Source organism: Canis lupus, chromosome 2 (assembly GCF_048164855.1).
Source record: "Canis lupus baileyi chromosome 2, mCanLup2.hap1, whole genome shotgun sequence".
Lineage (NCBI taxonomy): Eukaryota > Metazoa > Chordata > Mammalia > Carnivora > Canidae > Canis > Canis lupus.
Genome location: NC_132839.1, coordinates 54,188,937 through 54,214,258, shown reverse-complemented (window position 1 = coordinate 54,214,258; position 25,322 = coordinate 54,188,937). Strand labels below are relative to the sequence as shown.

Below are 25,322 nucleotides of genomic sequence, written 5' to 3'. Positions count from 1 at the left end.
CCCACCCCACCCCACCCTGGCCCCAGAACAAAGGCCCCTGACTCAGATCACCAAATCCCAGGTGGCTGGGCAGTGCCCTCTGCTGGTGGTGGCTGGGAATTTGAGGACACTGGTCCATGCTGCTGGTTGACCCAGGGGTCAACTCTCTGTCCTGAGACTGGAGCCTTCCATCCAAGGCATACAATCTCCCAGAACATCTCAGCAGGCAGTTGGGAGTACTGGGCTCCATTTTACCGTTAGAGAAACCAAGGTGCTATGTGACAGGTTCCCCCCATTCCCAGGTCGGCCTCGTGGCTTTGGGCTGGTTTGGCTCCTTATTCCCTTTATGCCTTGGTTTCCCCACGCTCACTGTAAAGCTTAGATCTTCCTCCACTTACCCAGATGAAGCAAGGCAGCGTACATGTGACTTCCCTAAGAGAGAGGCACTATCACTATCTGCTTCCCCTGCGTTCTCAGCCTGGCTCCCAGCACGGCAGAGACTCTGGCACTTCCTCTCACTGGAGCCTTTCCTGGAATCCGCCAAATCTCTCTCCTTTCTTCCCACCCCCTCCCTCCTCATCACCCCTCTGCCTCCTGTGACTTCCACTGGCTGTGCATCCAGCTGATCCATGACCAAGATAATCAGATTACCTTGGGTCCAGAATAATCTATTCCATATGGCTTGCCAGCTCAGAGGCTCCGGCAGCTAAAGGTGTGAGGAAGGGGGGTGATCTTAGTTGGAAGGGGCTCCCTGGGAGCCTTAGGGGCCTTAGCTGGGAAATCTGCTGGGGAAGGAAGAAGGTGGAGGAGAAGCCTAGGGGGCCTGCCTGCTGAGCCCCCTGACTGCTCTGGGGCTCCAGGTGACTGCAGCCTTATCCATCTGGGACCCATGGGGGCTTAGGATCCATGCTGGGGGAGGCGGGTACTGGGCACTCCCAGTGCTTTCTCCATCTCTGCACTGGGGGCAGGTGGCTGCTATAGGACACCGAGCTTCATCATTCTGGGGCACTTGTACTTTCCATACGAGAATTCTCCACCTCCATTCACCAGGGCTCTAGTGCTGCTGGTCCAGGGTGGGTGTGGAAACCTTCCTCTTTTACATGTCCACTGATCCCTGTGACTTGCGACAAGATGTTGTGGGTGCTTGAGGACTGGGGGAGTCTCGAGGAGGAAAGGAACCCCTCTCGTCTTCCAGAGGAGATAGGAGAAGGTGGTGGGGAGGACAGAACACAGGCTTTGACCCTGACAGAGGCAAACAGGCTGCAGCCCTGCCCCTGTTTGCCATGTGACACAGGACAACCTCTCTACACTCCATTTCCTCATCTGCAAAGGGAGCAGTGACACTCACCTCACCACAGGGTGGTGAGCTGTGACCCAGCCAGGCCCCAGCACAGTAGCAAACATGCACGTGAGTGTTGCCCAATTATCCTGTGGCACAAAAGCAGAAGCTGGGGCTGAGATGGAGAGTGAACTCCCCACCTGATGCAGGTGGTACAGGGCAGGACAGGGATTCTATTCTAACCCACACTGGCCACACTCCAGAAGGGTGTCCTAGGCCGTGTAAAGGTGACAGCTTCCCTCCCCTGAAAGGGGCTGGTGCCAGGGTGTGATGGGAAGATCCTGGCCGCAGGGGACACCTAAATGAGGAGCTTCCCAGGGGATGCGCCTGCTGATGCTAAGCAGGCTGGCAGCAGAAGAGCTGCTTCCTTCTCCTGGGGCCTCTGGCTCCGGCGGGGACCGGGATTAGGGGCTACGAGGGGAGTATTGACATAGCACCTTTGATTAGCACTCCTGTGTCAGGGGGCTGGCCGGGAAATGAGAGCACGGAGGCTGGGGGTGGGAGGGGGGCCGAGTCCAGGACCTCAGGCTTGGCCCGAGGAGCTGGCTGGTTCCTAGCGGGCAGGCTGAGACCCAGGCCCCAGCCCAAGAGGATGCTGCCCTGTGCCTGCCCCCCGACACCCCGGCCAAGGACCCCAACTGAACTTTCACCTCTGCTCAGTGGGGCTACCCCAAGGCCTCATTTCCCAGCCTTACACGTTGGCAGGCGAAGGCAGGCTCGGGCCAGGGGAGCAGGAGCCACTGGCTCCGGCACTTGTCAAAACACAGGCCCCAGAGGTGTGAAGGCCTCACCCCAGCGGGAGGGCATGTGGGCCATGCTGCCCGGAGAACTCATTAACTTGGGCAACTCCCAAACGAGCCCCCAGGAGAGGCTGGCGATAAGGTGATCAAAGGTGAGAGAGGCCCGAAGGGTGGGGTGGGGGGAAGCAGCGACTGGCAGGAGGTGGTAAAGCCCAGGCTCTGGGTTGGGAGTCCCTCCTCTGCCCCAACTTGGCTCCATCGGGCCCACTGGCCATGACTCTTGCACGAACTGAGCCCGGACACCCCAGGGGCAGCAGGAGAGGGAGGGATCCCCAGGTGGCAGCCTTGAGGGCTGAGGTCCCCAAGGTGGGGGGGGGGGGAGCCTGCCATCTACCCTGCCTCTCTGCACTTTCCCTGGGCTCTTTTTTTTAGCTTCCAAGCCTGACACCAGAGATCCTCAGGTCACACTCTGCTCAGGGCACAAGTGCACAAGGGACTTTTTTTTTTTTTTTAGGGACTTTAAATCTTAGGGCCCAGATGTGAGAATCCTCAGGAGCCTGAGCTGTGTTTTTCGGATGAACAGCCTGCCTCCCACACATGCCTGTTGTCCAAAACATGTCTAGTTGATTTTGTACTTAATAAAATAAAAAGTCATTTCTGCAAAAAACCAGTGCTGGCGCTTTCCTCTGGACGGGAAGTGCAGGCCTCAGAGACAGGATGGCAATGGACTTTGTTATACCCTTGGGACTTGTTGAGCTTTGGACTTTTTTTGTGAATAAGGTGCATGTGTTGTATTTTCAAAGAGATGACAATGAAACCAAAGGGCAGCTGACTGCCAAGGTGTTTTGGGGGTCCTTCTGAGTTTCCTCAATTATTAGCTGCAAAGTGGAAATCCGAATCATGTGGGAACTGGAGGGATTTTTTGACATTCAGAAGGTTGGCAGCAGAGTGCCCAGAGCCCTCTCAGATCCCACCCTCCTACCTGATCGTCTTTACTCTGCACCTCCTCCCCTGAGTGCACAATATGCTCTACCAATAATAGTCCTTTTGGGTCCTATGAGATTGAAGGGGCCCAGCCACTGGTTTAGATCTGGAGCCCCAGGAAGGCATCCCTTGACCAGGGTCCAAAAGGAGCAGACCCATTGACAGCCTCAGGCTGAGGAGCACCCTCCTGGAGCAGGCTCTTCTTGGGAATAGGTGGGTCTACAGCACATGCCCAGGGAATGAGCTCCTCCCCTTCTTCCCAAGGGTGGGTTGGCACTGCCTCTCCTGGATGTGACCATAGGCATAAGAATTCTGGGGCTGCTGGGACAGGCTGCAGGGGAAGAGGGTACAGAAGGTGCCAGAAGAGGCCAAGGGCAGTAGAAGATAAAAGAGAGACGGGGAGGGGGTGGTGGTGGGCAGAGATACCAGGGAGAAGGTACTAAGCCACTTGGCCCCCCTTTGCTACAGACCAGCTCACCCAATGGTCTCACTAGGCTGGAAGCCATGGGCGATGTGAAACATTACACCCCTTGCCCTGAGAAAGATGGTATATACCACTTCTCTTGAAGACCTGATGCTAGACATCAGGTACTTCACAGTCTAGTGGAGAATAGATATCTGTGCACAAAGTAGCTATTATGACAAGGTGCAAACTCAAACTCCGAGGGGGTCAGGCAGGCAGCATAGGTTCTCTGAGATTTCCTACACAGTCATATTGTCTATAAATGGAGATAATTTTATTTCTTCCTTTCCAATATGTATGCCTTTTATTTCTCTTCTGCGACTACACAAGCTAGGCCCTCTAGGACAATGTGGAGTAGGCCTGGGTAGGCACAGATATCCTTGCCTTGTTCTCAGTATTAGGGATAAGCATTCAGTGTTTCACTGTTTAGTATGATATTAACTGTGGGTTCTTTGTAGATGCCTCTTATCAGGCTGAGAAAGTTCCCCTCAATTGCTAGTTGGCTGAGAATTTTTATTATGAAGGGGTATGAATTTTGTCAAATGCTTTCTCTGTGTCACATCCACTCACATTTCAACTGCAAAGCCTCTGTACCTGCCCCAAAGTGGCAGGATACCAGCTAGAGGCCAGTGGTGGCAGCTTGTGGCAGCAGGTCAGGCCCTTGGTGCCGCCAGGCTGAGGGTGTCCTGGAGGGCATCAGGCTTCCCCTCTCTCAGCTCAGCTGGTCCAGCAACTTGACCAGATTTGGCCAGCTTGTTGGACTTGCCTCGGATAGTTTCCCTTCCTCCCATGACCACCACCACCAGGTAAGGCCACGTCCAGGACAGCCTGCCTCAGAGGAGACACGGATTACTGTTCCTCTCACCTCTAGGGGGGGATCAGGGCCCCACTTGGAGTCCCCATCCTACAGGTTCTACAGACCTGGATGCAGCATGCCCCACGCACGGCTCCCATTATACCAAGTGGGAACGACTTTGCAAGAAAACGTTAAGGTCCCAACAGGTGAAGGTGGCCCCCAATCCGGGTGCTATCCTTCAGGTCCCTGACCTGGCCACTGGGCGACAGCAAGAGGCCCGAGCGGCCGAGTCAGGTGCCCAGGCGAGGGCCCAGGTGGGGCCGACCCGAGCAGCCGAGCAGCCGAGGGGCCCCGCACCTTCAGCGCCCCCCGTTGGTTCAAAGGGTCGAGCCCCGCCCCCTCCAGGCCCCGAGCCCGCTTTGAAGTGCAGATGCTGCGGCCTGGAAGGGGCCACTTCACACCTCGGGCTCGGGATAAAGGATAAAGCGGCCGCCGGGACGGGGCCCCCAGACGCGCCGCCGCCGCCATGGCCCAGTCCCTGTGTCCGCCGCTCCCCGAGCCCTGGCTCCTCTCCGCCGGCTGGGGCCCGGCTCGGCATCCGGACGGCGGCTGCTCCCCCGCCTCGTCCCCCGACTCCTGGGGCAGCGTCCCGGCCGGCAGCCCCGAGCCGAGCCCCGGGCGGCCCGGCGGCCCCGCGGCCCCGCGAGCCCGCAGCGCGGGGAGGCGCGGAGCCCGCGGCAGCCGCCTGGGGTCCGGACAGCGGCAGAGCGCCAGCGAGCGCGAGAAGCTGCGCATGCGCACGCTCGCCCGCGCCCTGCACGAGCTGCGCCGCTTTCTGCCGCCGTCCGTGGCGCCCGCCGGCCAGAGCCTCACCAAGATCGAGACGCTGCGCCTGGCCATCCGCTACATCGGCCACCTGTCGGCCGTGCTGGGCCTCAGCGAGGAGAGCCTGCAGCGCCGGCGGCGGCGGCGTGGCGACGCGGCGGCGCCTCCGTGCTGCCAGCTCTGCCCCGACGGCGGCGGCGGCGGCGGCGGCCCCGCGCAGGCGCAGACGCAGACGCAGACGCCGGTGCAGGTGCAGGTGCAGGCGCGCGCCCCGGGGGGCCTGGGCTCCGCGGCGCCCTGGGGGTCCCCGCCGGCCCGTCCCGGAGCGCTAGCAGCGCCCGAGCCGCCAGACCCACCGGTGCTTTATGAGGAGGCGGCGTTTTCGGAATCGCAGGCCGTGGAGCCGGGCCCGTCGTCTCCGGTTAGTACTTCTTCCCGCACGGGACGCCCTCCCGGAGCCCTGGGGCGGGGGTGGGGGTGCTACGTGCTGGCCGCGTCCCCGGCGCGCAGCTTACCCTGGGAGGGGGGGCTCGCCCTGCGGCACCCCCACCGGCAGCCTGGGCCGGCCTGCTTGCCGTCCGGAGCAGCGTAGCTGGTGTGCCCGGGGCGCTCAAGCGGCGAGGGGAGGGAGAGGACACGCAAGGGACAGAGTCCTGTGTCCCGCCAAAGGTGCCCTGGGAGTGGAACCCACGAGCGCGACACCCACACCCCGCGGCCAGTGCTGATGGTAACTCCGTTCCCTCTCCCTCCGCAGCTCTTTCCCGGCGACGTGCTGGCCCTGTTGGAGACCTGGATGCCCCTTTCGCCCCTGGAGTGGCCGCCGGCCTGAACAGATGAAGTGACAACATACAACTGGAGCCCTGTCTGTGAGCATCGAGGCATTTTTGTCCTGAGCACCTTCAAAACGCCCCCCACCCCCCCGACAGACTCCCTTTCCTAGGAGGGGGCACTTGTGATACTGGCATGGACATTCCTGAGAGTGAGAACCTGTCCCCACCCAGGACGCCTCTCCCCAGCCCCTCCCGCAATGGACGGACCCATAGGTAGACTCTTGGACCCCGGCAGGGGGTGCCTGCCTCATATGTATTTATTTATTTGTGAATAAACTGTGCTGGTGTCAATTGGCAGTTTCTTCTTCCTCTACATGGACACAAAGCTCCCTCCCCTTCTTCAAAGAACCTAGGAGAATCATGAGAGTTTCTTGCAGTCTTCAGTCCTCAAAATACACAGGCTCAGACCCTTTCCCCCTCGCCCCCAGCCCTGGCTTAGCATCTCCTATTCTAGGAAGGTCAGCCTGGAAAGGGGAGGTGCTGCATATGCGGAGGTGGTAGCAGGTGGAGTCTGTCCATGTTTTCTTTGAACCCGGTGGGAGCTGGGTAAAACCAAAACATCTCTGTAGAAAATACATTTCCGTTAGTACTTACTGTGCACCAGGGCCTTTACACATTTTATACCTGAATAACCATTTTACGGAAGAATCAACTAGGGATCAGCACTCAAGCCCAGATATGAATTCAGAATCTGAGTTTCTTATCCCTGGTAGGATTTTGCCAGGGGACAGGAGCTCCAAGGGGTCATTTCATGCGTCCCAAGCCCCTTCTCCCCTTGTGCTGGAGCATCATGACCTGAACCTTGGGATTTTCTCATCCACCTCCACTCTGGTTTCTCTCCCAGGTGGTTTAGGGACATAAAATAACATCAGTGAGTCAGTCCGGAGAGTTTATGTAACTGTGCCCTCCTAGCGGCCTTGCTAGGATGGAGAGGCTCATGGGGTTGCATCCAAATCCACACACCTGACCTGGAACCACACTCCTGTCTACATTGCTAGGTTCAGGTCAGGGACACACTATAAGGGGAAGAAGAAAGCCTCGACCCAGAAGGAGCCTGGCCTCACTCAAGGGGTCTGGTAAGCAGTCAAGCCTTAATGGGGAGGTGTGGTGGGTCCAGGTCAGCCTCTGCCCAAGGATCCCTCGGCCCTCTGCGGATGGATACCGAGTTTTCCCCTCTCCTTCAAGCATCTTTGAAATACAGGTGTTGGTGTTTGTTTTTTATGAGAGTTTTATTGAGATATAGTGTATGTACCATAAAATTCAACCTTTTAATTCAGTGGTTTTAATGTATTTATAGTTATGCAACTGCCATCACTGTCTTAATGTAGAACATTTTCATCACCCCCAAAAGAAACCCTGTGCCCATTAGCAGTCACTCTGATTATCCCACCCCTCACCCCTCACCCCCAACCCCAGCACACTCATCTACTTTCCATCTCCATAGATTTGCCTGTTAGGGACATTTTGTATGAATGGAATCACACAATATGAGGCCTTTTGTGTCTGGGTTTTTTCATCTGTCATAACATTTTCAGGGTTCATCCGTGTGGTCTCGTGCATCAGTACTTCTTTTACTGCCTGGTGATATTACATTGCATAGATACAACCTGGTTTATCTGTTTGGCCGTTGATACTGATAGGGTTGTTTTGAAACCACCTCAGAGATCATTTCCAGGACTCGCCAGGCCGGGAGGGGCAGTAATTCAGAATAGGCCTGCGGCACTGCTGTGTCATTCAGGCGTTCAGGCGCACCCTGGCCAGCATTTGGCCGCAGAGTGGGATCCAAAAGCAGAGTCCCTGCAGGAGGGCAGACCTCACACCTCCGATGACTACCTCCTTTCCCACACCTCCCCTCCCACCTTGCCTTCCCCTCCCAGGACCCTAACTGGAGCCGAGTGGGAAGGCTTTTCCAGGGGCCTAGCCAATTTAGAAAATCTGTTTGCATGGCAAAGGCCCTGTGGTTTAGGATGGGGAATTAAAGTTATTAGCAAGTCTTTTCACAGATAAGTGGGTCTCATCAGCCAGCGCCCTCCCCTGGGGAGAGCCTCACCCTCCCTCTCGGAGCCCGGGAGCGGCCCAGTGTTTATTAGCACCTGGGTGTGAATTTTCATTAACAGGTCTCTGCTAATAAGATAGGGGATCGGGGATGGAGGGGGGGTCTCCTCGCACTGCTCCTGCGCCCCCTTGCTGGGCCAGCGCCACCCGCCCCAGGAGGAAGGCCGGTGTTCCCGCTCCGAGGCCCTGGGACCGTCCGCGGCATCTAGGTAGGTGAGAGCGTGTGCTCTCTCAGGTCTCAGCCAACCAACCCGTGAAAGCGGTCAGCTGGTGGGGCCGTGTTAAGGATGGAGAAGTTGAGTAGGGAGAGGCGCCCTAATGCGCCCCACGTTTGGTCAGTGGCAGTGTTGGATTGGGACACGGAGGTGAGTGCGTATGTGTGCTTCCCCAGGTCACATGGTGTTTGTCAGAGCTAAACGCCAGCCTGTGTTGGGGACTGGGTGGCGCCCCACCTCACCCGGGTCCCCGCCTGGAGGGAGTGGGCGCGGACCTGCTGCAAGACGGGAGCCAGGGAATGGCATCAGCAGGGGGTGCCCCACCAGGCCGCTGGCCAGCGGTGCTGCCTCCTCCGGGGGAGCTGCTTTCACAGGGGCCCGGGCAGAGCCCATGGGGTACAGGCACACACGGAGCAGCTCCCATCAGCCAGGCTCTGTGTTAAGGGCTTTATTTTTATTATTTTTTTAAAGATTTTATTTTTTGACAGAGAAAGAAAGCACAAGCAGGGGGAGACTCAGAGGGAGAGAGAGAAGCAGACTCCCCGCTGAGCAGGGCGCCTGGCATGGGGCTCCAACCCTGGACCGAGATCAAGACCCCAACCAAAGGCAGATCACTCACCTACTAACCTACTCAGGTGCCCTGTATCAAGGGCTTTAAATTCAACATCTAACCTCAAGCCTGTTTAGCCTCCCAGGCACAGGTGAAGTGGGCAGGTGTGTGTGCTTCTACCCGTTGGACAGATCAGGACGCTGAAGCATGGACAGTGGGGATTTTTTTACAGAGCTAGTACTGAGCGGTTGAGGCAGATGGGCAGATGGTGGGCAGTCGTCGACAAATCAGGTCCTCGGAATAGTGGCGGCAGGCAAGCGTGTGTGTTGGGGGGTGTAGAGTAAAGCTCTTGATGCACCTTGACCACCAGTGCCACCGATCGCCAGCAGGGAAGCTGCTTCTGCTCGCCGAGGAGGCCGGGCTGTGGGTGCTGATGCTGGCTGGGCCGCGTCCTAAGGAGGCAGCTAAGCTGATGGTTCTGTACTCAAGACATTGATTCAAGGACATGTTACGTGGGTCACCATATGAACCTCGAGGACAAGAAGGGGGTGGTGGTCATGGGCTGGCTGTCTTCCCTCTAGCCACTTGTAGCTACATAAACGAGGCCATCTGAGGGGCATACTGAGACACCCTGTATCTGGAGAACTGGGGCTGGTCCTGACTGCAAAGCCCCTGCTTATCCCAGGGCCAGGCCACTTTGGCCACCCCAGCTCCCCTGCCCCCAGATGTTGTCCCTGCATTTGCACAACCCTGAGCCTGATGCCTTCTAAGTTTGGCACCGTGGGCACTCCTCTGACTCACATTAATTCCAACAGTCTCCTGAGGAAGACCCAAGGTTCTCCTTTTTTTTTTTTTTGAGAGAGCGAGCGAGCACACTTGGCATGAGCAGGGTGGGGGAGGGGGAGCATCTCAGGCAGACTCCCCACTGAGCGTGGAGGAGATAGGGTTCCATCTCAGGACCCTGAGATCATGACCAGAGCTGAAATCAAGAGTTGGACATTTAACTGACTGAGTGCCCCCAGGTGCCCCAAGAACACCCTAAGTTCTTGGTGCTTTGGAGGCATTCTCCCCAATGGGCCAGGACCTCCTTGGGGCCCCCTGGCACAGCCCACTCAGCCCCCCGGTGCACCAGTCCTGAGTGGGGCTAGAGCTGTGGGGCCCCTGCTCAGCGCTGCTAAGGCCTCTTCTGCCCATATCCCTGCACATGGCCAGGCCCTGGGTCCTCCGGTCTCCCCCTCTCCCCTCTCCTCCCTCCTGTGGACCAGGCATAGGAGGTGCCTTGTGAATGCCCCAACTCCCCTCCTGCTCCCCATTCTCCCCATACTAGGAAACGAGGTAGCAGCGGGGTGTGGGCAGCACATGACTCTGGAGAAGGCAGACAGGGCACCTCTGGGGTCTTGGCCAGCTCAGCACCCCTCCTGCCTTCTCCCCTTGTGCCTGGCACTTTCCTTGCTTCACATGGCTGCCCCTCCTTAGCTGGGGCGGGCATGACCTCCATGTCCCTCCAGGGCTGGCACAGGCCACAGGCCCACCCAGTCAGCACACGAGTGGTTCGAGGATGTGACCAGGCTCAGGGCGGGGAGAAGCAGGCTTCAGATGTTCCCAGAACTATCAAGAAAGAGACACTTGCTGTGGGTGCTATTGGTAGCCGTGTTGCCACCCACGCAGAGGGCCTCCCTGCAAAGGGAATCAGAATAGAGGTGGAGAGAGGTTCCTGAAATTATCTAACACCTGGACCCAGCTACACGGGGAGCATGATGCTCCTGGGTGTTCACTTGACATGAGCCAGTCCAAAAGCTAATTTGAGTCGAGTCTCTGCCACTTGATGTTGAAAAAGTCCTTTAGGGCTTGATAGAGGCTGTTCTAGGCCGTGTAACTGAGCCTCAACTTCCTGTCTGTAAAATGTGGGTAATGATGATATGGACATTTCACAAGATCACTTGAGGCACACACGGCAAGCACACATCATAGTAGGTGCCCCATAAATGTTAGTGTCCCGTCCCATTCAGGTGGTGGGTAAGGCCAAGGCCATCATCCAAGTTCTCCCCCCTCATCTTGAGAGAGAGTGGCCTCAGGGCAAGCTGCATGGAGGAAGAGGGTGGTTGTGGGAGTCGTTGCTGCTCCAGGTGGGAAGGCAAGGGGCAGGCACCTCAGGGGGGGGACCTCTCCATCCAGGGACCTTCTGCGGTCTGCACTAGCACCGTGGAGGAGGTGTCGTGGCAGTGGGGAGCATGTGTGACCCAAAGGAGGAGATAGGTGGGAAAGGTCACTGCGGGTCACAGCCCCCACCTGCAGTTGGTGGGGGAGGCTGATGAGCCACCTGCCTGCAGTTCTCAGAGGCACCACACGATGTCCTCAGAGAGGCAGGCACAGGGCTGGAGCTGGGGGACCCCCTGCGGGGTGGAGGGGGTGCTCTGCATCCCGTATTCTGGGTCCAGGGGCTGCTCCTTCCAGTCCTCCAGCCCCGCCCCCGGGGATCCTCCAGGGTCCAGGCCAGCAGGCAAGGGGCAGTAGTGCCACAGTCCCTGCCTGCCACCCTGCCTCTCAGGCCCCTGTGACCTCAGGTAGGTGCCCAGCCACTCAGAACCTCATCCTCTCCAAGTGATTCCAGAAAGGTCATGAGCCAGCACAGGGAAGGAAAGGAAATGGGTGGGGAGAAAGAGGTGGCCTGAGGTCTTGCTCATTTGAGCGAAGTGACTCTCCTTCTCTTTCTCTAGAAGATGAATGGGCCTCACAAGGACCGGGACTCTGCCTGAAATCGCTGCCTGGGCCCTGCTGGGGTCTGCACTGGGTGGGAAGAGAGGGTTACACAGCACAGCAACTTTGGAGTCTGGAAACGGTATCATTGTTTATTGAGGTGGCACCTCTGCCCACCAAGGGCTCTGACAAGTGGCTTAGGGGCATAGGTTCCCAGGGCCTACCTCCCCCTTGCTGAGGTCCCAGCCTGCCAGTCCAGGTCCCTGGGGCCTACTGAGCTGCTGTCCTCTGTCATTGTGTCTCTGGACCTCAGGGCATCCTGGGGTGAAGGCTGTGCACTGCAAAGCTTTTTGGCAGCCCAGTCACTTCCTGAAGTTCTCTCTTTGGAGCATCAAGGAATACCTGTGAAGCCGGGTCCAGTGCTCCTCCTCTTTCACCTTCTTCTCCAGCTTCTGGAAACTGTGGGCCGCATAGGTGGAGATGAGAGGAAACTGCTTCACTCCGTGTGCCCCCACTCCTCCTCCTCCTAGGTCCCCAGGCAGACCCTGCCTGCCCTGTGCTAATCTAAGAAACTCTCCAAATGGATAAAGAAGGTGTGGTGTCTATAAACAATGGAATATTACTCAGCCATCAAAAAATATTAAATCTTGCCATTTGCAATGATGTGGATGGAACTAGAAGGTATTATGCTAAATGAAATAAGTAAAAAAACATTAAAAAAAAAAGAAATAAGTCAATCGGAGAAAGATAATTATTATAGGATTTCACTCATATATGGAATTTAAGAAACAAAACAGGATCATAGGAGAAGAGAGGGAGAAATAAAACAAGATAAAATCAGAGAGGGAGACAAACCATAAGAGACTCTTAACCATAGGAAACAAACTGGGGATCACTGAAGGGGAGGAAATTGGGGGAACAGGGTAACTGGGTGATGGACATGAAGGAGGGCATGTGATGTAATGAGCACTGGGTGTTATATGCAACCGATGAATCACTGAACTCTACCTCTGAAACTAATAAAAAAAAAAGACAAAAAAAGAGAAGAATTCTCCAAATGGCACATCTGCTGCACGTCTGTGTCCTCAGGACTCAGCCTGGTGCACAGCCCACCCTCAGAACACCCTTACTGCCTGACAACAGGGTGGGCATCTTAAACCAGGAGATGCCCCCCACCCCTGATAGAAAGCACGGTGTGCTGGGGGAGTCATGGTCTGTGTGCGTGGACCCCCATTAGCCACATCAGAATGCCAGCATGTCCGGTGAGTAAACACTTCCTGAACATCTATCAGTGTCACCAGCTGGACCCCAAGACCTGACCTTGACTGATCACCTGTTTGTACCCGCTGACTTTTGTTTCACATTTTTCTTTAAGCTCTTCTTTCCAGCGTATCTCTTAACTCAAGCAAAAGAACTGAGGGACACAGCATCCTGTGATTAAACCCGAACCTACCCCTCAAGTAATAACAACTGCCCAGATAGACTTTCAGAGGCTCAGACAACCCAGACCAGTTTGAACTTAACACCCAACTCACACCTGCACACATGGACCATGGAGTGACCCACGGAGGGACCGACAGATTCTTTTACCTCATTATAATACTAGAATTTTGGGGTGCCTGGGTGGCTCGGTGGATGAGCATCTGCCTTCAGCTCAGGGTGTGATCCCAGGATCAAGTCCCACATCGGGGTCCCTTCATGGAGCCTGCTTCTCCCTCTGCCTGTGTCTCTGCTTCTCTCTCTCTGTCTCTCATGAACAAATAAAATCTTTAAAAAATATATACAATACTAGAATCTCTGCCAAGGAGGAGCATAAGCCTCACTGGCATAACATACACTATGTATGGGCAGCCCTGGGGGCCCAGCGGTTTGGCGCCGCCTTCTGCCCAGGGTGTGATCCTGGAGACCTGGGATCGAGTCTCACATTGGGCTCCCTGCATGGAGCCTGCTTCTCCCTCTGCCTGTGTCTCTGTGTCTCTGCCTCTCTCTCTCTCTCTCTCTCTCTCTGTCTCTCTGTCTCATGAATAAATAAATAAAATCTTAAAAAATAAATACACTATGTATGCACAGGCATGTGTCCTTACAGCACAGCATGACCCTATGGACAACGACAAGCCTTCCTATCTAAATATTCATCCTAACCCTACAATAAAAGGAACCCATTCACCCTGACTCAGGCCATCTCTTCATTTGCTGCAAATCAAGTTTACTTGTGCGACAGTTCATCTGGTGTCATTTCTCTGTGAGCTCACGCTCTTCTGGTTACACTGGTGACAGGCATGGGTGCGAGTGTGGGAAGGACCAGAGTCACTATAACAGCCCCGGATCCCCCAGTGTACTAAGAGGGACAGGAGAGAAAGAACATTTGTAATACAAGGCATTTAAATGTCATTTGATGAGTTCAAATGTCAGAAGGGGGAAGGGTCTACCCTTCCCTGGGGTGGGAGTGGAGGTTGCTCCTGGAAGAGAAGGCCTTTGAGTTGGGTCTTTTACAAAATAAGAGGTTTTTTTGTTTTTTTAAATAACAAATACACATGAAAGGGTACAGGAGAGTCAGAGAAGCTCAAGGTTCATCCCTCATTCTGCACGCAGATGGGGCTGCTGTAAGCAGGGCAGAGGAAGCCTTAGTTCTGGGGAAGGGGTGCGGGCTGCGGGCCAGGTTTCTGCTGGGGGGTGCTTGAGCGCACAGAGGCTGTTACAATGCTTCAGGCAAGCAGGAGGAGGGCCACTTCTGGGCAGCTCTGGATCTGTTTTAAGGCTTTGCCTGCTAAGGAATATCCTCACGGAGACCTATTTGGTTCTCAATGCACTAGAATTTTTTTTAACTTGAAAAAGTAATGTACACTTTGCTTAAAAAAAACAAAAACAAAAACAAAGAATCCAAGTGTGTATACAACTACAAGCAATCTCTCCCTCTCACCTCAGATCCTGGTTTTCTGTTCCCAAAGCAACTGTAATTAACAGCGCACTGTAAATCCTTGGAAATTGTTTTCATGCGTACAAGCATAGACATGCATAAAATCTGCCACCCTCCCCCCACTTGGGCTCCCTGGTGTTTGTCCTGGAAATGTATCCTAGAAACTGCCTCCAGGTGGCACTCACACACCTGCCACCTTCTTTTCCCAAATGCGTACACTTGGGGTTGGCAATCTTGACACTCAGGCAATCTTTTGTGAACGCTCCATCCAGGCTGCAATGAACCAACCGTGCCTGCATGTGGGAGCGAAGGGCAGGGAGGAGGCAGTGTGTGTGCACGTTACACACTCAGGCTTTTTTTGTTTTTTTAAAGATTTTATTTATTTATTCAAGAGAGACAGAGAGAGGCAGAGACATAGGCAGAAGGAGAAGCGGGCTCCTCGCAGGGGGCCTGATGTGGGACTCAATCCCAGGACCCCAGGATCACGACCTGAGCCAAAGGCATATGCTCAACCACTGAACCACCCAGGGGTCTCCACCCTCAGACTTTGAACTCAGAGTGCTTGAGTTCACCCACAAGCTGGTAACCCTGGGTGGGCAGTTTGACCTCTGTCAGCCTCAGCTTTCTCATTGTGCAGTGGGGGTAGTGATAACAGTAAGAAAAATAAGATTATGCCTACAGAGCACTTAGCATATAGTACCTGGCACACAGTACATGCTCAGTAAAGGTTAATTATAATCATACTTCTGCCAATGATAAATTAGTGGAAGTGAAATTTCTGGGTCAGGAGGTCATAACAACATGGATTCAATAAGCGACCATCCAAGGGCGCCCAGCCAGTTCAGTCACTGGAGCACATGACTCTTAATCTCGGGGTTGAAAGTTTGAGCCTCATAGGAGGTATAGTGATTACTTAAAAATAAAATCTTAAAAAAAAAAAAAAAGCAACCATCCACAAGGCTGTTGAATAGACAAAACTAGGGCAAGTTTTAAAAGGAAGCCCAACATTAAGGAGGGCACGTGATGTGATGAACACTGGGTGTTACACTATATGTTGACAAATTGAATTTAAATTTAAAAAATAAGATAAAAGGAAGCCTGAAAATAAAGCCATTCATGTGTTCAAGACAACATGGATGATTTTCAAAACATAATGTTGGTGCGGAGAAGGACTTTCTCTATGATCTAATGATAAGTCATGGCTAGCCTTTACTGCAAACGCCATAATGTTCTATGCGGAGATACAGCTGTCACTGGTTTTATGCACAAAGACACTGCCGCCTGTCCCATCACACAGCTAGAGGCCCCTAGTCTGTGACCCAGTTATACTGCAGAGCTTGCACCCCAAATTTGAGGCTCTTTACACCCGCCTCTCAGTGAAGCCTAAGGGAGAAGAAGATGGAAGACTCCAGCCATCTGACACTTGAAACTTCTCTTTGGCTAGATGAGCAACCAAATTTTCTCCTACCTCAAAACAAACCAGGACAAAATGATTCACAACACATTGATGAAGAATTCTTAAAATCAAAAGAAAATGAACTCATGCTTGGGGAGAAAATCCAAAGCAAGTCAAGGAAGGAGAGAGAAAAACATAGGGGCGCCTGGGTGGCTAAGTCAGTTAAGCATCTGCCTTTGGCTCAGGTCATGATCCCAGGGACCTGGGCTCGGTGGGGGAGTCTGCTTCTCCCTCTGCCCGTCCCCCTGCTTGTGCTCTGTCTCAATCAATCAATCAATCAATCAATCAATAAAAAATGTAATGAGCCATCAATTCTTGCCTGCCCTGGCCAAGGAAGCCAGGGGCCTGTGGACCTGGCCTGTTGGGCTACCCCAGAAGCCCACCTTCTGGCAGAAAGCTGGCTATGTAGAACCTGAATCTTGCTGGGCTTTGTATTTCAAAGGGAATAGAGAGAGCAGGGGGGGGGGGAGGGGCACTCTGTTTCTGTTTCCTGGAGTCCAGAAATTTCTGTCTTGTGATCCAGTTAGACCCAGGCAGAGATGGCAGACCAGGAAATGGTGCCTGGGGACTGGGGCTGGATGGGAACAGAAGCCAGGCCTTGGGGAAGGGGTGGCGGGGTGGGAGGTGGAGACACATATTTGATGCTAACCGGCCTCCTTTTAAAGCCCCAAAGGCAGGCTCCCTTTCACACTGGCTGTTTATAAAAGTCCCAAGTGCGGTTTTGTGAAAACAATTTGGACAGATTATTGCAAGTCTGAAACTTTGAGTCAATTGCCACATAAACCCATTGCCTTGAAATTTCACCTAGTTTTAGAGCCAACAGAAGCTGTTTCAGACATGAGGAATAAAAAGATGGAAAAAAGAGATGAAAACCTTTGGGACATATAATGGATATGCGTGATAAACAGTAGGAAAACATTAAGGACAGAGTCTAAGTTATGGGTTTGTGGATGGTCAGTGACTTTTTCTTCCAAAGCTGCTGTAGGTGTGAAAATTCTGAAAATAACAGGTGCCTGGATGGCTCGGTCGGTTGAGTCCAACTCTTAATTTTGGCTCAGGTCATGACCTCAGGGTCATGAGATTGAGCCTCACGGAGCCTGCTTAAGATTATCTCTCCCTCTCCCTCTGTCTCCCCCCTTCACCCCACGTACACACACGCTCTCTCTCTCTCTAATACAAAACAAAACAAAAAAATTCAAACTAAAATATTGGGGCAGAGGCTCCTCATTGGGAAAGCCCTAGATATCAGATCTCCAAGCAGCAGAACAGGAAAAGCCTTCTTTAAATCAACATTTCCCAGTTTATTGCTGGCATCCAATCTGGAAAATAGGTTGCCACAAGGGATATAATTCGAACACTGCCATCAGGCCCAAACTGCTGTGGCTCAAGCTGGCACCAACCACAGTGTGACCCCTCCTAGCTCCTGCTGGGGCCCCGAGCCCAGTGAGCACTTCCGTAAGCTTTTCTGTTCCCAAGCTCCCAAGCCCTGCCCCTGGCCCCCTGATGCCCACCTGGTCAGCCCCTGCAGCCCTCTCCTCTGCAGAAGTCTCCTGGGAGGCAGTCCTTTCCACCCTCTCAGCGGCCGTGGGGCCTTCCCAGGGAGGGATTGGGGTATGGGACCTAAGGGCTAAGCTGTGTTGACAGAGAGGAAAGATATTTGGACAAAGGGAATGCAGAAGAGTCCCGTTCCCACAGGAACACAGACTGAAGGAGGGCAGGGCAGAAGGGCCTTGTCATTACGAGAGCAGCCCAACCGTAGGGGAGTGGAGAGACAGATTGTAGACACAACTCTTTCATGGAAATTCCAGAGGCATTAAAAACCGTATTTACAAGGAAGTTTTTCTTCTTTTTTTTTACAAGGAAGTTTTTCTTAAAAAATAATTAACTTATATTCTGGAGTGACACCAAACCAGACTGAAAAACTCAACATGAAACAGAATCTCAGCTTAATAAAAACACTGAAGGAAATGCACTAACATATTAACAGCAGTGTTAGGGGGTTTGTGATGTTATTTAAAAAAATTTTTTTTTGCATTGTCCTGTTTTCCAAATTTCTACAAGTGCACATATAACTTCCATTAGAAATAACGAATAATTTTTTTCTCCCCAGTGGGGAAGTGCTCCGTTAGAAGTAGTTCTGCTTGAAGCAAATTTCAGGGGCTAAGTAGGGCTCCTTTGATGGGCGTCCAAGTCCTAATCTCCACTTATACCGTGGCTGAGGATGGGACTTGTCAACCAGGGACTTGAGCAGCCTGAGTTGGCAGGACCCTCTGCTGCCAGGCAGGAGGTGAGCCTCCCAAGGGTTGGAAATGTGGGCCTGGGATCCGTTCCCCCCATTGGCTTCTGGATCAAGTGGGAAGGCTCACCCTTTTTAGGCCAACAAAAGTGAGGCCAGACTGAAATGCAGAAACAGAGATCACTCCTTAAACAAAGAGTTCTCTGGGCCTCATCAAAAAAGAGCTCTAGAACGTTCCATGCTGGGACCTCCTGTGAGAACAGTCTCACTACAGCCATGACCTAAATTCAATCCAGAGAAAAGTTCCTTCTTCGCTGTCCTCCTCAAGATCCACAGGCTATCCCCCTCTCCTGATGAATGGGCCTACTTCCCTCCAGGAGATACCGAAAGCCATCAGGCAGTCCACCACAGCCAGGAAGGAACCAAAGGCCACAGGTAAATGCTGCTGTGGGGGCCATGGCGCCACTTGGCGGTGGTGTATAGAGTTTCCCTGGGGGAACCAACTGGGATTAACCCATCATCATTCTTGGACCTACCATTTATTGAGTGACCACCCTGTGCCCAGCACTTGACATGTATCCTCTTTCGAATTCCTACAACACCTGGCGGCCAGCCATTGTTGAAGAGTCCACAGCACAGCCTGGTGCACTGTGGGTGTTCGGCAAATCTTTTTTTGGATTAACAAAGAAATTGAAGCTCTTGGAGTTTATGGGACTCAACAAAATCTTAAGGTAAGTGGTGGCATCTGATTTCAGACCTGAGTATCCTAGCTGGCCCACTTGGTTCCTCTAGAGCCAAAAAGGGAAGTGATCATAAAGCGATGTTATGTGGACTGGAGAGATCACAGAGTCCCAGAGTGGACACTATAGAAGGCCCTGGAAGGGAAGGGGCCAGGAGAGTCAGCTCTGTAGTGGCAGGCTCAGGATGAGAATCCAGGACTCCACTGGTGACCCCTTCCCGCCCAAAGTGTATGGTCAATTACAACACAAATCATCAACATGAATTTTCAAGCTGCTGAAAATTTGAGGTGGATGGACTAGAGGAGGCACCTGCTTCTCCAGAGCTGAGAGAGCACAGCTCTTTATGCTTCTGCAGCAGAAGGGGCTGTGAGCAGAGTCCTAACAGGACTAGGTTAGCAGAAAGGAGAGAGATGCATGGCCTAACCATTTGTCCAGCTGCTGGATACAGCAGAGGGGGCTTGGACCAGGGGCTGGCAAACAGTTTCTATAAAGGGCCAGATGGCCAATGAGGCAGCTTTATGAGTCATATGGTGTCTGCTGGCACTGTTCAGCTCTGCTGTTGTAGCCCACGAGCAGCCTTGGTAAGACGTAACAAACAGGTGTGACTGTTCCAGTAACACCTTAGTCACAAAAGTGGGCATGGGCCACACTTGCCCTCAGCATGATGTTGGCTGGCCTCTGCCTTAGATGACTGTGTCTGAAAATCCAAATATGATTTTAAAAAAAGCAAAGGACTGAGAAAGCAGACAGAAAAGACAGTCTGGACATGGGGAAAACAGCAACTGCCAGTCCTCCTTTATCAGTCTGAACCCACTGCTCCTTTTCTACCAAGCTGAATGGGAATGAGTGTGGCTCCTGGACTCTGATATAGTGGGGTCCCCGCTGACGGGGGGATCGAAATGCTAGATGGATCTTACCACCAAACAAACTCCACTAGTCCTCCATCCAGAGACAAACCCAAGGCAGCCTGGGTGGCTCAGCGGTTTAGTGCTGCCTTCGGCCCAGGGTGTGATCCTGGAGACCCGGGATCGAGGCCCACATTGGACTCCCTGCATGGAGCCTGCTTCTCCCTCTGTCTGTGTCTCTGTCTCTCTCTCTGTGTGTGTCTCTCATGAATAAATAAATAAAATCTTAAAAAAAAAAAAAAAAAAGAAAACAGAGACAAACCCAGGTGCAGGGGTGGGAAGCAGACCCAAGACTCTACCTTCTCTCGAGGAAATCCTCACATCTTTTCTCCAAGGGCAACACCTGAGTGAAAGCCATGTTCTCGGTTATGTCCGTTTTAGGAATGGTGTGATTTCTTGAGATGTTTTCCAGGAGTGGGTAGGCCTCGAGATTAAAGTAGAAGATGGAGTTCTGGATGTCCTTGGTGTCGTCAGATTCAATTTCATCTGGATGGTCTCCTGAGATGAAACAAGAGTGCACGTTCTGTGGAGTGATGACCTTCTCTGTGGGCTGGGAGGGTACAGGGTGGCTGCCGTCTGCTTGTAAAGGCCTGGTCACTGGGGCTAAGCTGTGAGGGGCTCACTTGATCTGGAGCAGCAGGATTCCAGAGAGAAGACCTTGCCTGTTAGCTATGTGTCTAAAGAAGGGGTAAGAGATTGGGGGCATCCCTCTGTGCTTTGGGAGGGGACAGAAGGTGTCAGGGAACTAGCAGGCCACAGATCTGGGCAGCAGCCCCCAGGGTCCCCCTCCTGTACCTCGGAGCAGGAAACATGGATGTTGCAAAGACACGACAAATACAGGCTTCCAGGGGACCGCCAGATTGTAAGTTCTGGGTGGAGCAAAGGCACAGATGATCTGAGGCTTGGCCACATCCATGAGCTGTACAGAGCCATTCCTGCAAAAGATCAGCACCTGGGAAGCAAAGAGATGGTGATGGGGATTTCTTGGTCACCTCCATTTGGATTAAGAGAAGCAGCTGGACATAAAAACTGGCAATAGAACTGCTTTGCTTTCAGGCACCAAGAGCTGCCCAGGGAGCAGAGGTGTGTGTGTGTGTGTGTGTGTGTGTGTGTGTATGTGTGTGTACACATATTTGGGTGTGTACACATGTGTGTACTTCTCTGGTGACCCCAGCAACAACAGGCCCTCCAGGTGCTGCGTCTGATCCTGAGCAGTGCTTCCTCCTTCTGCCCTGGCTTCTCTTCGAGTGCACTAGCAGCCCCCTGCTGAGGAGCTGGCTCTTCTCCTGCCTGTCCTTGGGACCCCTGCTCAATCCAACATCCCCTCTTGGCCTGAGATCCAAGATAGGTCTCTCTCCTGCCTGGGCCCCTTCCTCCCTGCAGATGAGCATGCTAGGTGTGCCTCAATCTCATCCTCTCCCAGCCACCACACCATTTCCCTTCCCTTGCACTCAAATATGGGGGAGTCTGTCCTTGACCTCTCCACCTCATCTGTCCTGTCACCACCTCCCGAAAGCAGCCACCCCCACCAAATTCCACAGGCTGTCAGTGACCCCTCTCTCTGCTCTGTGGCATCCAGTGTGGGATGCCAGGATGCTGCATGGCCTCTCTCATCTCCCAGGGCAGCTGCTTGGTGATTCGTCTGTCTTTCCAGCTGAACCATGTGCCCCACCAGGGCAGTGGCTTACTCTTATCCTGCATACCCCAGGGGTAGTGTGGTGCCTAGCACTTGACAGACCTTCGACAGATAATTTTTGAAGGAAAAGTGAACAGATTTACTGAAGAGGAGTGAGGGCCATGAGGAACCTACTGTGCCGGGGAAGGCTTGAACCGGGGCCACTGCACAGATGGCCTCCTCTGGATGTTTCACGGGCCTGCAAGAAACGAGACACATAGACATTCATGCTGGAAAAGTCCAGGCTGTGCTAGCCTCTCCTGGGCATACATCCCAGAGACACTCTGGTACACTGTTCTGAGTAGCAGACACTGGGGACAATCTGATCATCCACTGTTAGGAGAGTGCCTTTTGTGGTCTGTTATATGGCAGGCTGCGGTACAGCAGGGAAAATAAACGTAGCTGCATTCGCCAACATGTGCAACTCTTGTGAACAAGGTCGCAGAGCAAGTTCTAGAAGCAACAGCGCTGAGAAATAATCTGGAGAATACACAGAGCATGATTCCATTTACAAATCCCCCAAATATGCACTGCTAAAGGACATGTTACTTGGAGATACATGTGATTAATTCTTGCAGAAAAGCGAATGATGAATTTTGGAAGATGACGTGTAGGTTGAAAAAGAAACTGGCCATGGTATTTGGCAGCAACTCCCATCAAAAAGTGGAGTCAAGGGGCGGGCGCTGCCTCTCGGTTTCAGCTCAGGTCATGATCAGGTCCTGGGATCCAGCCCGCATTGGGCTCCCTGCTCAGCAGAGAGTCTGCTTGAAAGATTCTCTCCTTCTGCCCCTCCCCCTGCTCATGCTCTCTCTCAAAAATAAATAAATCTTTAAAATAAATAAAAAGGTGGAGTCAGTTTTCCTACTGCTTGACTGCAGGTGTGGCCACATAATGTGCTCTGTCCAGGATGACTGGAGCAGAGGCCTGGAAAGCGTTTGTGCATCGTGGCTGCCCCTGCTTGCTGGGAGGACCCTGTAGGCTGCCAGGTGATGGAGGCTGAGACAGCCCACAGGACTAGCCATAAGGAGGAGAACCAAGGGTCCCAGCCACCTGCTGTCTATGTGAGCAAGGTCATCTCAGACCATCCAGGCCCCAGCTGAGCTGCCAGATGCTGCTTAAGGCACACGTGAGAGCCTGAGCAAGACTCGTGGAAGGGCAGCCCATCGGAGCCTGGCCCAAGTTGCTGACCTACAGTATTAGGGGCTAACCAATGACTGTCTTCTTTTCTTTCTTTTTTTTTTTAAAACCCACCTCAGATTCTAGGCTTTTTTTTTTCTTTTTTTTTTTAATTTTTTTTTAATTTTTTATTTATTTATGATAGTCACAGAGAGAGAGAGAGAGAGAGAGAGAGAGAGAGAGAGGCAGAGACACAGGCAGAGGGAGAAGCAGGCTCCATGCACCGGGAGCCCGACGTGGGATTCGATCCCGGGTCTCCAGGATCGTGCCCTGGGCCAAAGGCAGGCGCCAAACCGCTGCGCCACCCAGGGATCCCTTTTTTTTTCTTTTTTTAAAAGATTTTATTTATTTATTCATGAGAGACACAAAGAGAGAGAGAGAGGCAGAGACACAGACAGAGGGAGAAGCAGGCTCCATGCAGGGAGCCCGACGTGGGACTTGATCCTGGGCCTCCAGGATCACACCCTGGGCTCAAGCTGGTGCTTCACCCAGGCGTCCCAACAATGACTGTTTTCTCAAGTCATTAAGTTGTAGAGTGGTTTGTTATACACAGCAGTAGATAAGGGGTGTGACCGGGGACAAAGCACACAGAGAGCCTTAACTGAATCAAAGATTATCTATTTCTTACATGGGAGTTTCTCTCTCTCTTGCTCTGTGTCTCTCTCTCTCTCTCTCTCTCTCTACACACACACACACACACACACAAACTATAGAGAATATGTATATAGTGTGTATATATGTGTGTATATAATGTGTACTCCTAGGTGGTATAGATACACCCTAAATATACACACATATATATTATATACATCATTTGCATACATAAAGTGTTTCACAATTTAAAAAAGAAAGACGCTTGAGGAAATTGATAAAAGGTTATTTTGGTAGACACAACACTGTTCTTGGTCACGTGGGACACAAAGGTGTCATTTACACCATCATACAAGTTTGTGACACATGTTTTGCATAGATACCCACACATGAAAGAGAGCGGGGATCCTGAGGTTCTCAGGGAGTGTGGTGACTACAGAGCAAGTGGACTCCTGCTGGGGAGGGGGTTGGTTTCTCCTTATTGAATGGCGTCATCTGTCTGGCAGATCATCTACCCTGTCCTGCACTCAAATTACCAACCTCTCAACAAGCTCGCTGATGGTGGGCACTTGGGTCCCCTTGGCTGTCAGAAGATGGAGGGAAGAATCTGTGCATAGTACCACACATTGCATTTGGGATTTCAAGGGACCCTCAGGATACACGTTCTGTCCTTTGTAGACTAAGAAGTATTTTAGGAAGTGAATGCTCTGGCAGAAACATCCCTCGGGAAGAGCAACGACCCCAAGTGGGAAACCTGGAGAAAAAAATGTTACAGGCAGGTCAGATAAGTAGGTAGAGGATGATGCAGCCATGCGCGCAGGGTCTGTGATCAGCAGGTATATGAGGGAGAGCCCTCTGAGAGTGAAACCAGAGAACCCCAATGCCCAGTGGGAGAGAAGAGCCTTCCTCCTAAGGATGGAGAGGCACAGGGAATGAAGAGGACCAGCCTCATGGAGGAGGAGTGGTAGGGCAAGGTAGATCCGAGGGGTTAGGTGATGGGGTGGTTCTCGGAGAATGAGAGGGAAGTGTGTCTGTAGCCAAGCAATATCCAGAATGTATCAATACCCAGAAAAATGAAAGCAAGCTATTGGGCAAGTGAATGTGAAATTAGGATCATTCTTCTGCCCATGATGTATCTTCAGCTATTTTAAGACCACTGTCGGGGGCAGCCTAGGTGGCTCAGGGGTTTAGCACCGCCTTTGGCCCAGGGGCTGATCCTGGAGACCCAGGATCGAGTCCCACGTCGGGCTCCCTGCAGGGAGACTGCTTCTCCCTCTGCCTGTGTCTCTGCCTCTCTCTCTGTGTCTCTCATGAATAAATAAATAAAATCTTAAAAAAAAAATAAAAAGAACACTGTGGGTGCTGTAACTCTTGCTCAAGTTCAAGAGGGCCTATAGCCATGTTTATCTTTCTACCATGTGGGCGGAGTGCCCGCTATTGGAAACAACCATGGAATTTTTCAGGTGGAAGTAGCTCAGGTGAGGAAGGCACTTAACTGATCTGACATAAGCCTCCCTGAGGCCACCAATAAACAGGGCACTGTCCCGGACTCTCACCAATGTGCTGCCTTAGGAAGGCCGCCAGGGAAGACAACCCCCCTCTACTTTCAAAAATGACAAACCAGGGATTCAGTCATTACTTCTAAAAACATTTGGTAAGAAGGAGACACTCCCAGGGTACCTGGGTGGCTCAGGCAGTTAAGCATCTGCCTCTTGGTTTCGACTCAGGTCATGATCTCAGGGTCCTAGGATCTAGGTCCTGTTGGGCTCTTCATTCAATGAGGAGTCTGCTTCTCCATCTCCCTCTGCCCCTTCATCTACTCTCTCCCTGGGGACCCTGGGACCCCAGGACTCCAGCAAGGTGCCACCCACCCAGAATAGCTGCTGATCTTGCCCTGCCCACGCTGTAGGTCTCTTAGCTTGCACACCAGTGAGGTTCCCGCTGACCAGGCTCAGGGTAGAATAGCAGCAAGGAAGACATGTTTATTTTGAGAGCCTGGGGTATAGAGGGAGGAGGGCTGAGACTGCCAGGATCTCACACCCTGAGCTGGAAGACACCTCCTCACTGGAGTGTGATAATGAGGTAATGGACAGACTTCCAGGCCTTGGTCTGGTGCCAGGTATGGAGCAAGCGCTCAATAAATACACAGAGAA

The 25,322-nt window shown here is 52.8% G+C and overlaps 2 protein-coding genes across 10 annotated transcripts in view; one reads left to right on the top strand and one right to left on the bottom strand.

Moving 5' to 3' along the window:
• Nucleotides 1-4,712: 4,712 nt before the first annotated feature.
• On the top strand, nucleotides 4,713-6,247 carry MESP1 (mesoderm posterior bHLH transcription factor 1). The gene is made up of 2 exons (XM_072786174.1): nucleotides 4,713-5,547; nucleotides 5,881-6,247. Exons 1-2 carry the CDS (start codon nucleotides 4,828-4,830, stop codon nucleotides 5,953-5,955), a joined length of 795 nt encoding a protein of 264 aa, XP_072642275.1. The 5' UTR covers nucleotides 4,713-4,827; the 3' UTR covers nucleotides 5,956-6,247.
• A 5,366-nt stretch (nucleotides 6,248-11,613) lies between these two features.
• WDR93 (WD repeat domain 93) overlaps nucleotides 11,614-25,322 on the bottom strand; it is a 48,292-nt gene continuing 34,583 nt past the window's right edge. For 8 of the 9 annotated variants that reach the window (XM_072799832.1, XM_072799833.1, XM_072799815.1 and 5 more), the window contains 5 exons: nucleotides 23,710-23,923; nucleotides 21,538-21,601; nucleotides 20,523-20,679; nucleotides 20,027-20,225; nucleotides 11,614-11,932 (listed from right to left, as the gene is read on the bottom strand). In XM_072799832.1, coding sequence (XP_072655933.1) covers nucleotides 11,836-11,932; nucleotides 20,027-20,225; nucleotides 20,523-20,679; nucleotides 21,538-21,601; nucleotides 23,710-23,923 — 731 coding nt within the window. In that variant the 3' untranslated portion in view covers nucleotides 11,614-11,835. Of the gene's footprint in view, nucleotides 11,933-20,026; nucleotides 20,226-20,522; nucleotides 20,680-21,537; nucleotides 21,602-23,709; nucleotides 23,924-25,322 lie in introns of those variants that run through there. The other variant, XR_012018160.1, reaches the window with a different exon arrangement.

Excerpts from the sequence above, each read along its gene's own strand:
- MESP1 (XM_072786174.1), top strand. The coding sequence starts at position 4,828 with ATGGCCCAGTCCCTGTGTCCGCCGCTCCCCGAGCCCTGGCTCCTCTCC. Across the intron at positions 5,548-5,880 it reads AGCCGGGCCCGTCGTCTCCG|CTCTTTCCCGGCGACGTGCT; the intron begins GTTAGTACTTCT and ends CTCCCTCCGCAG.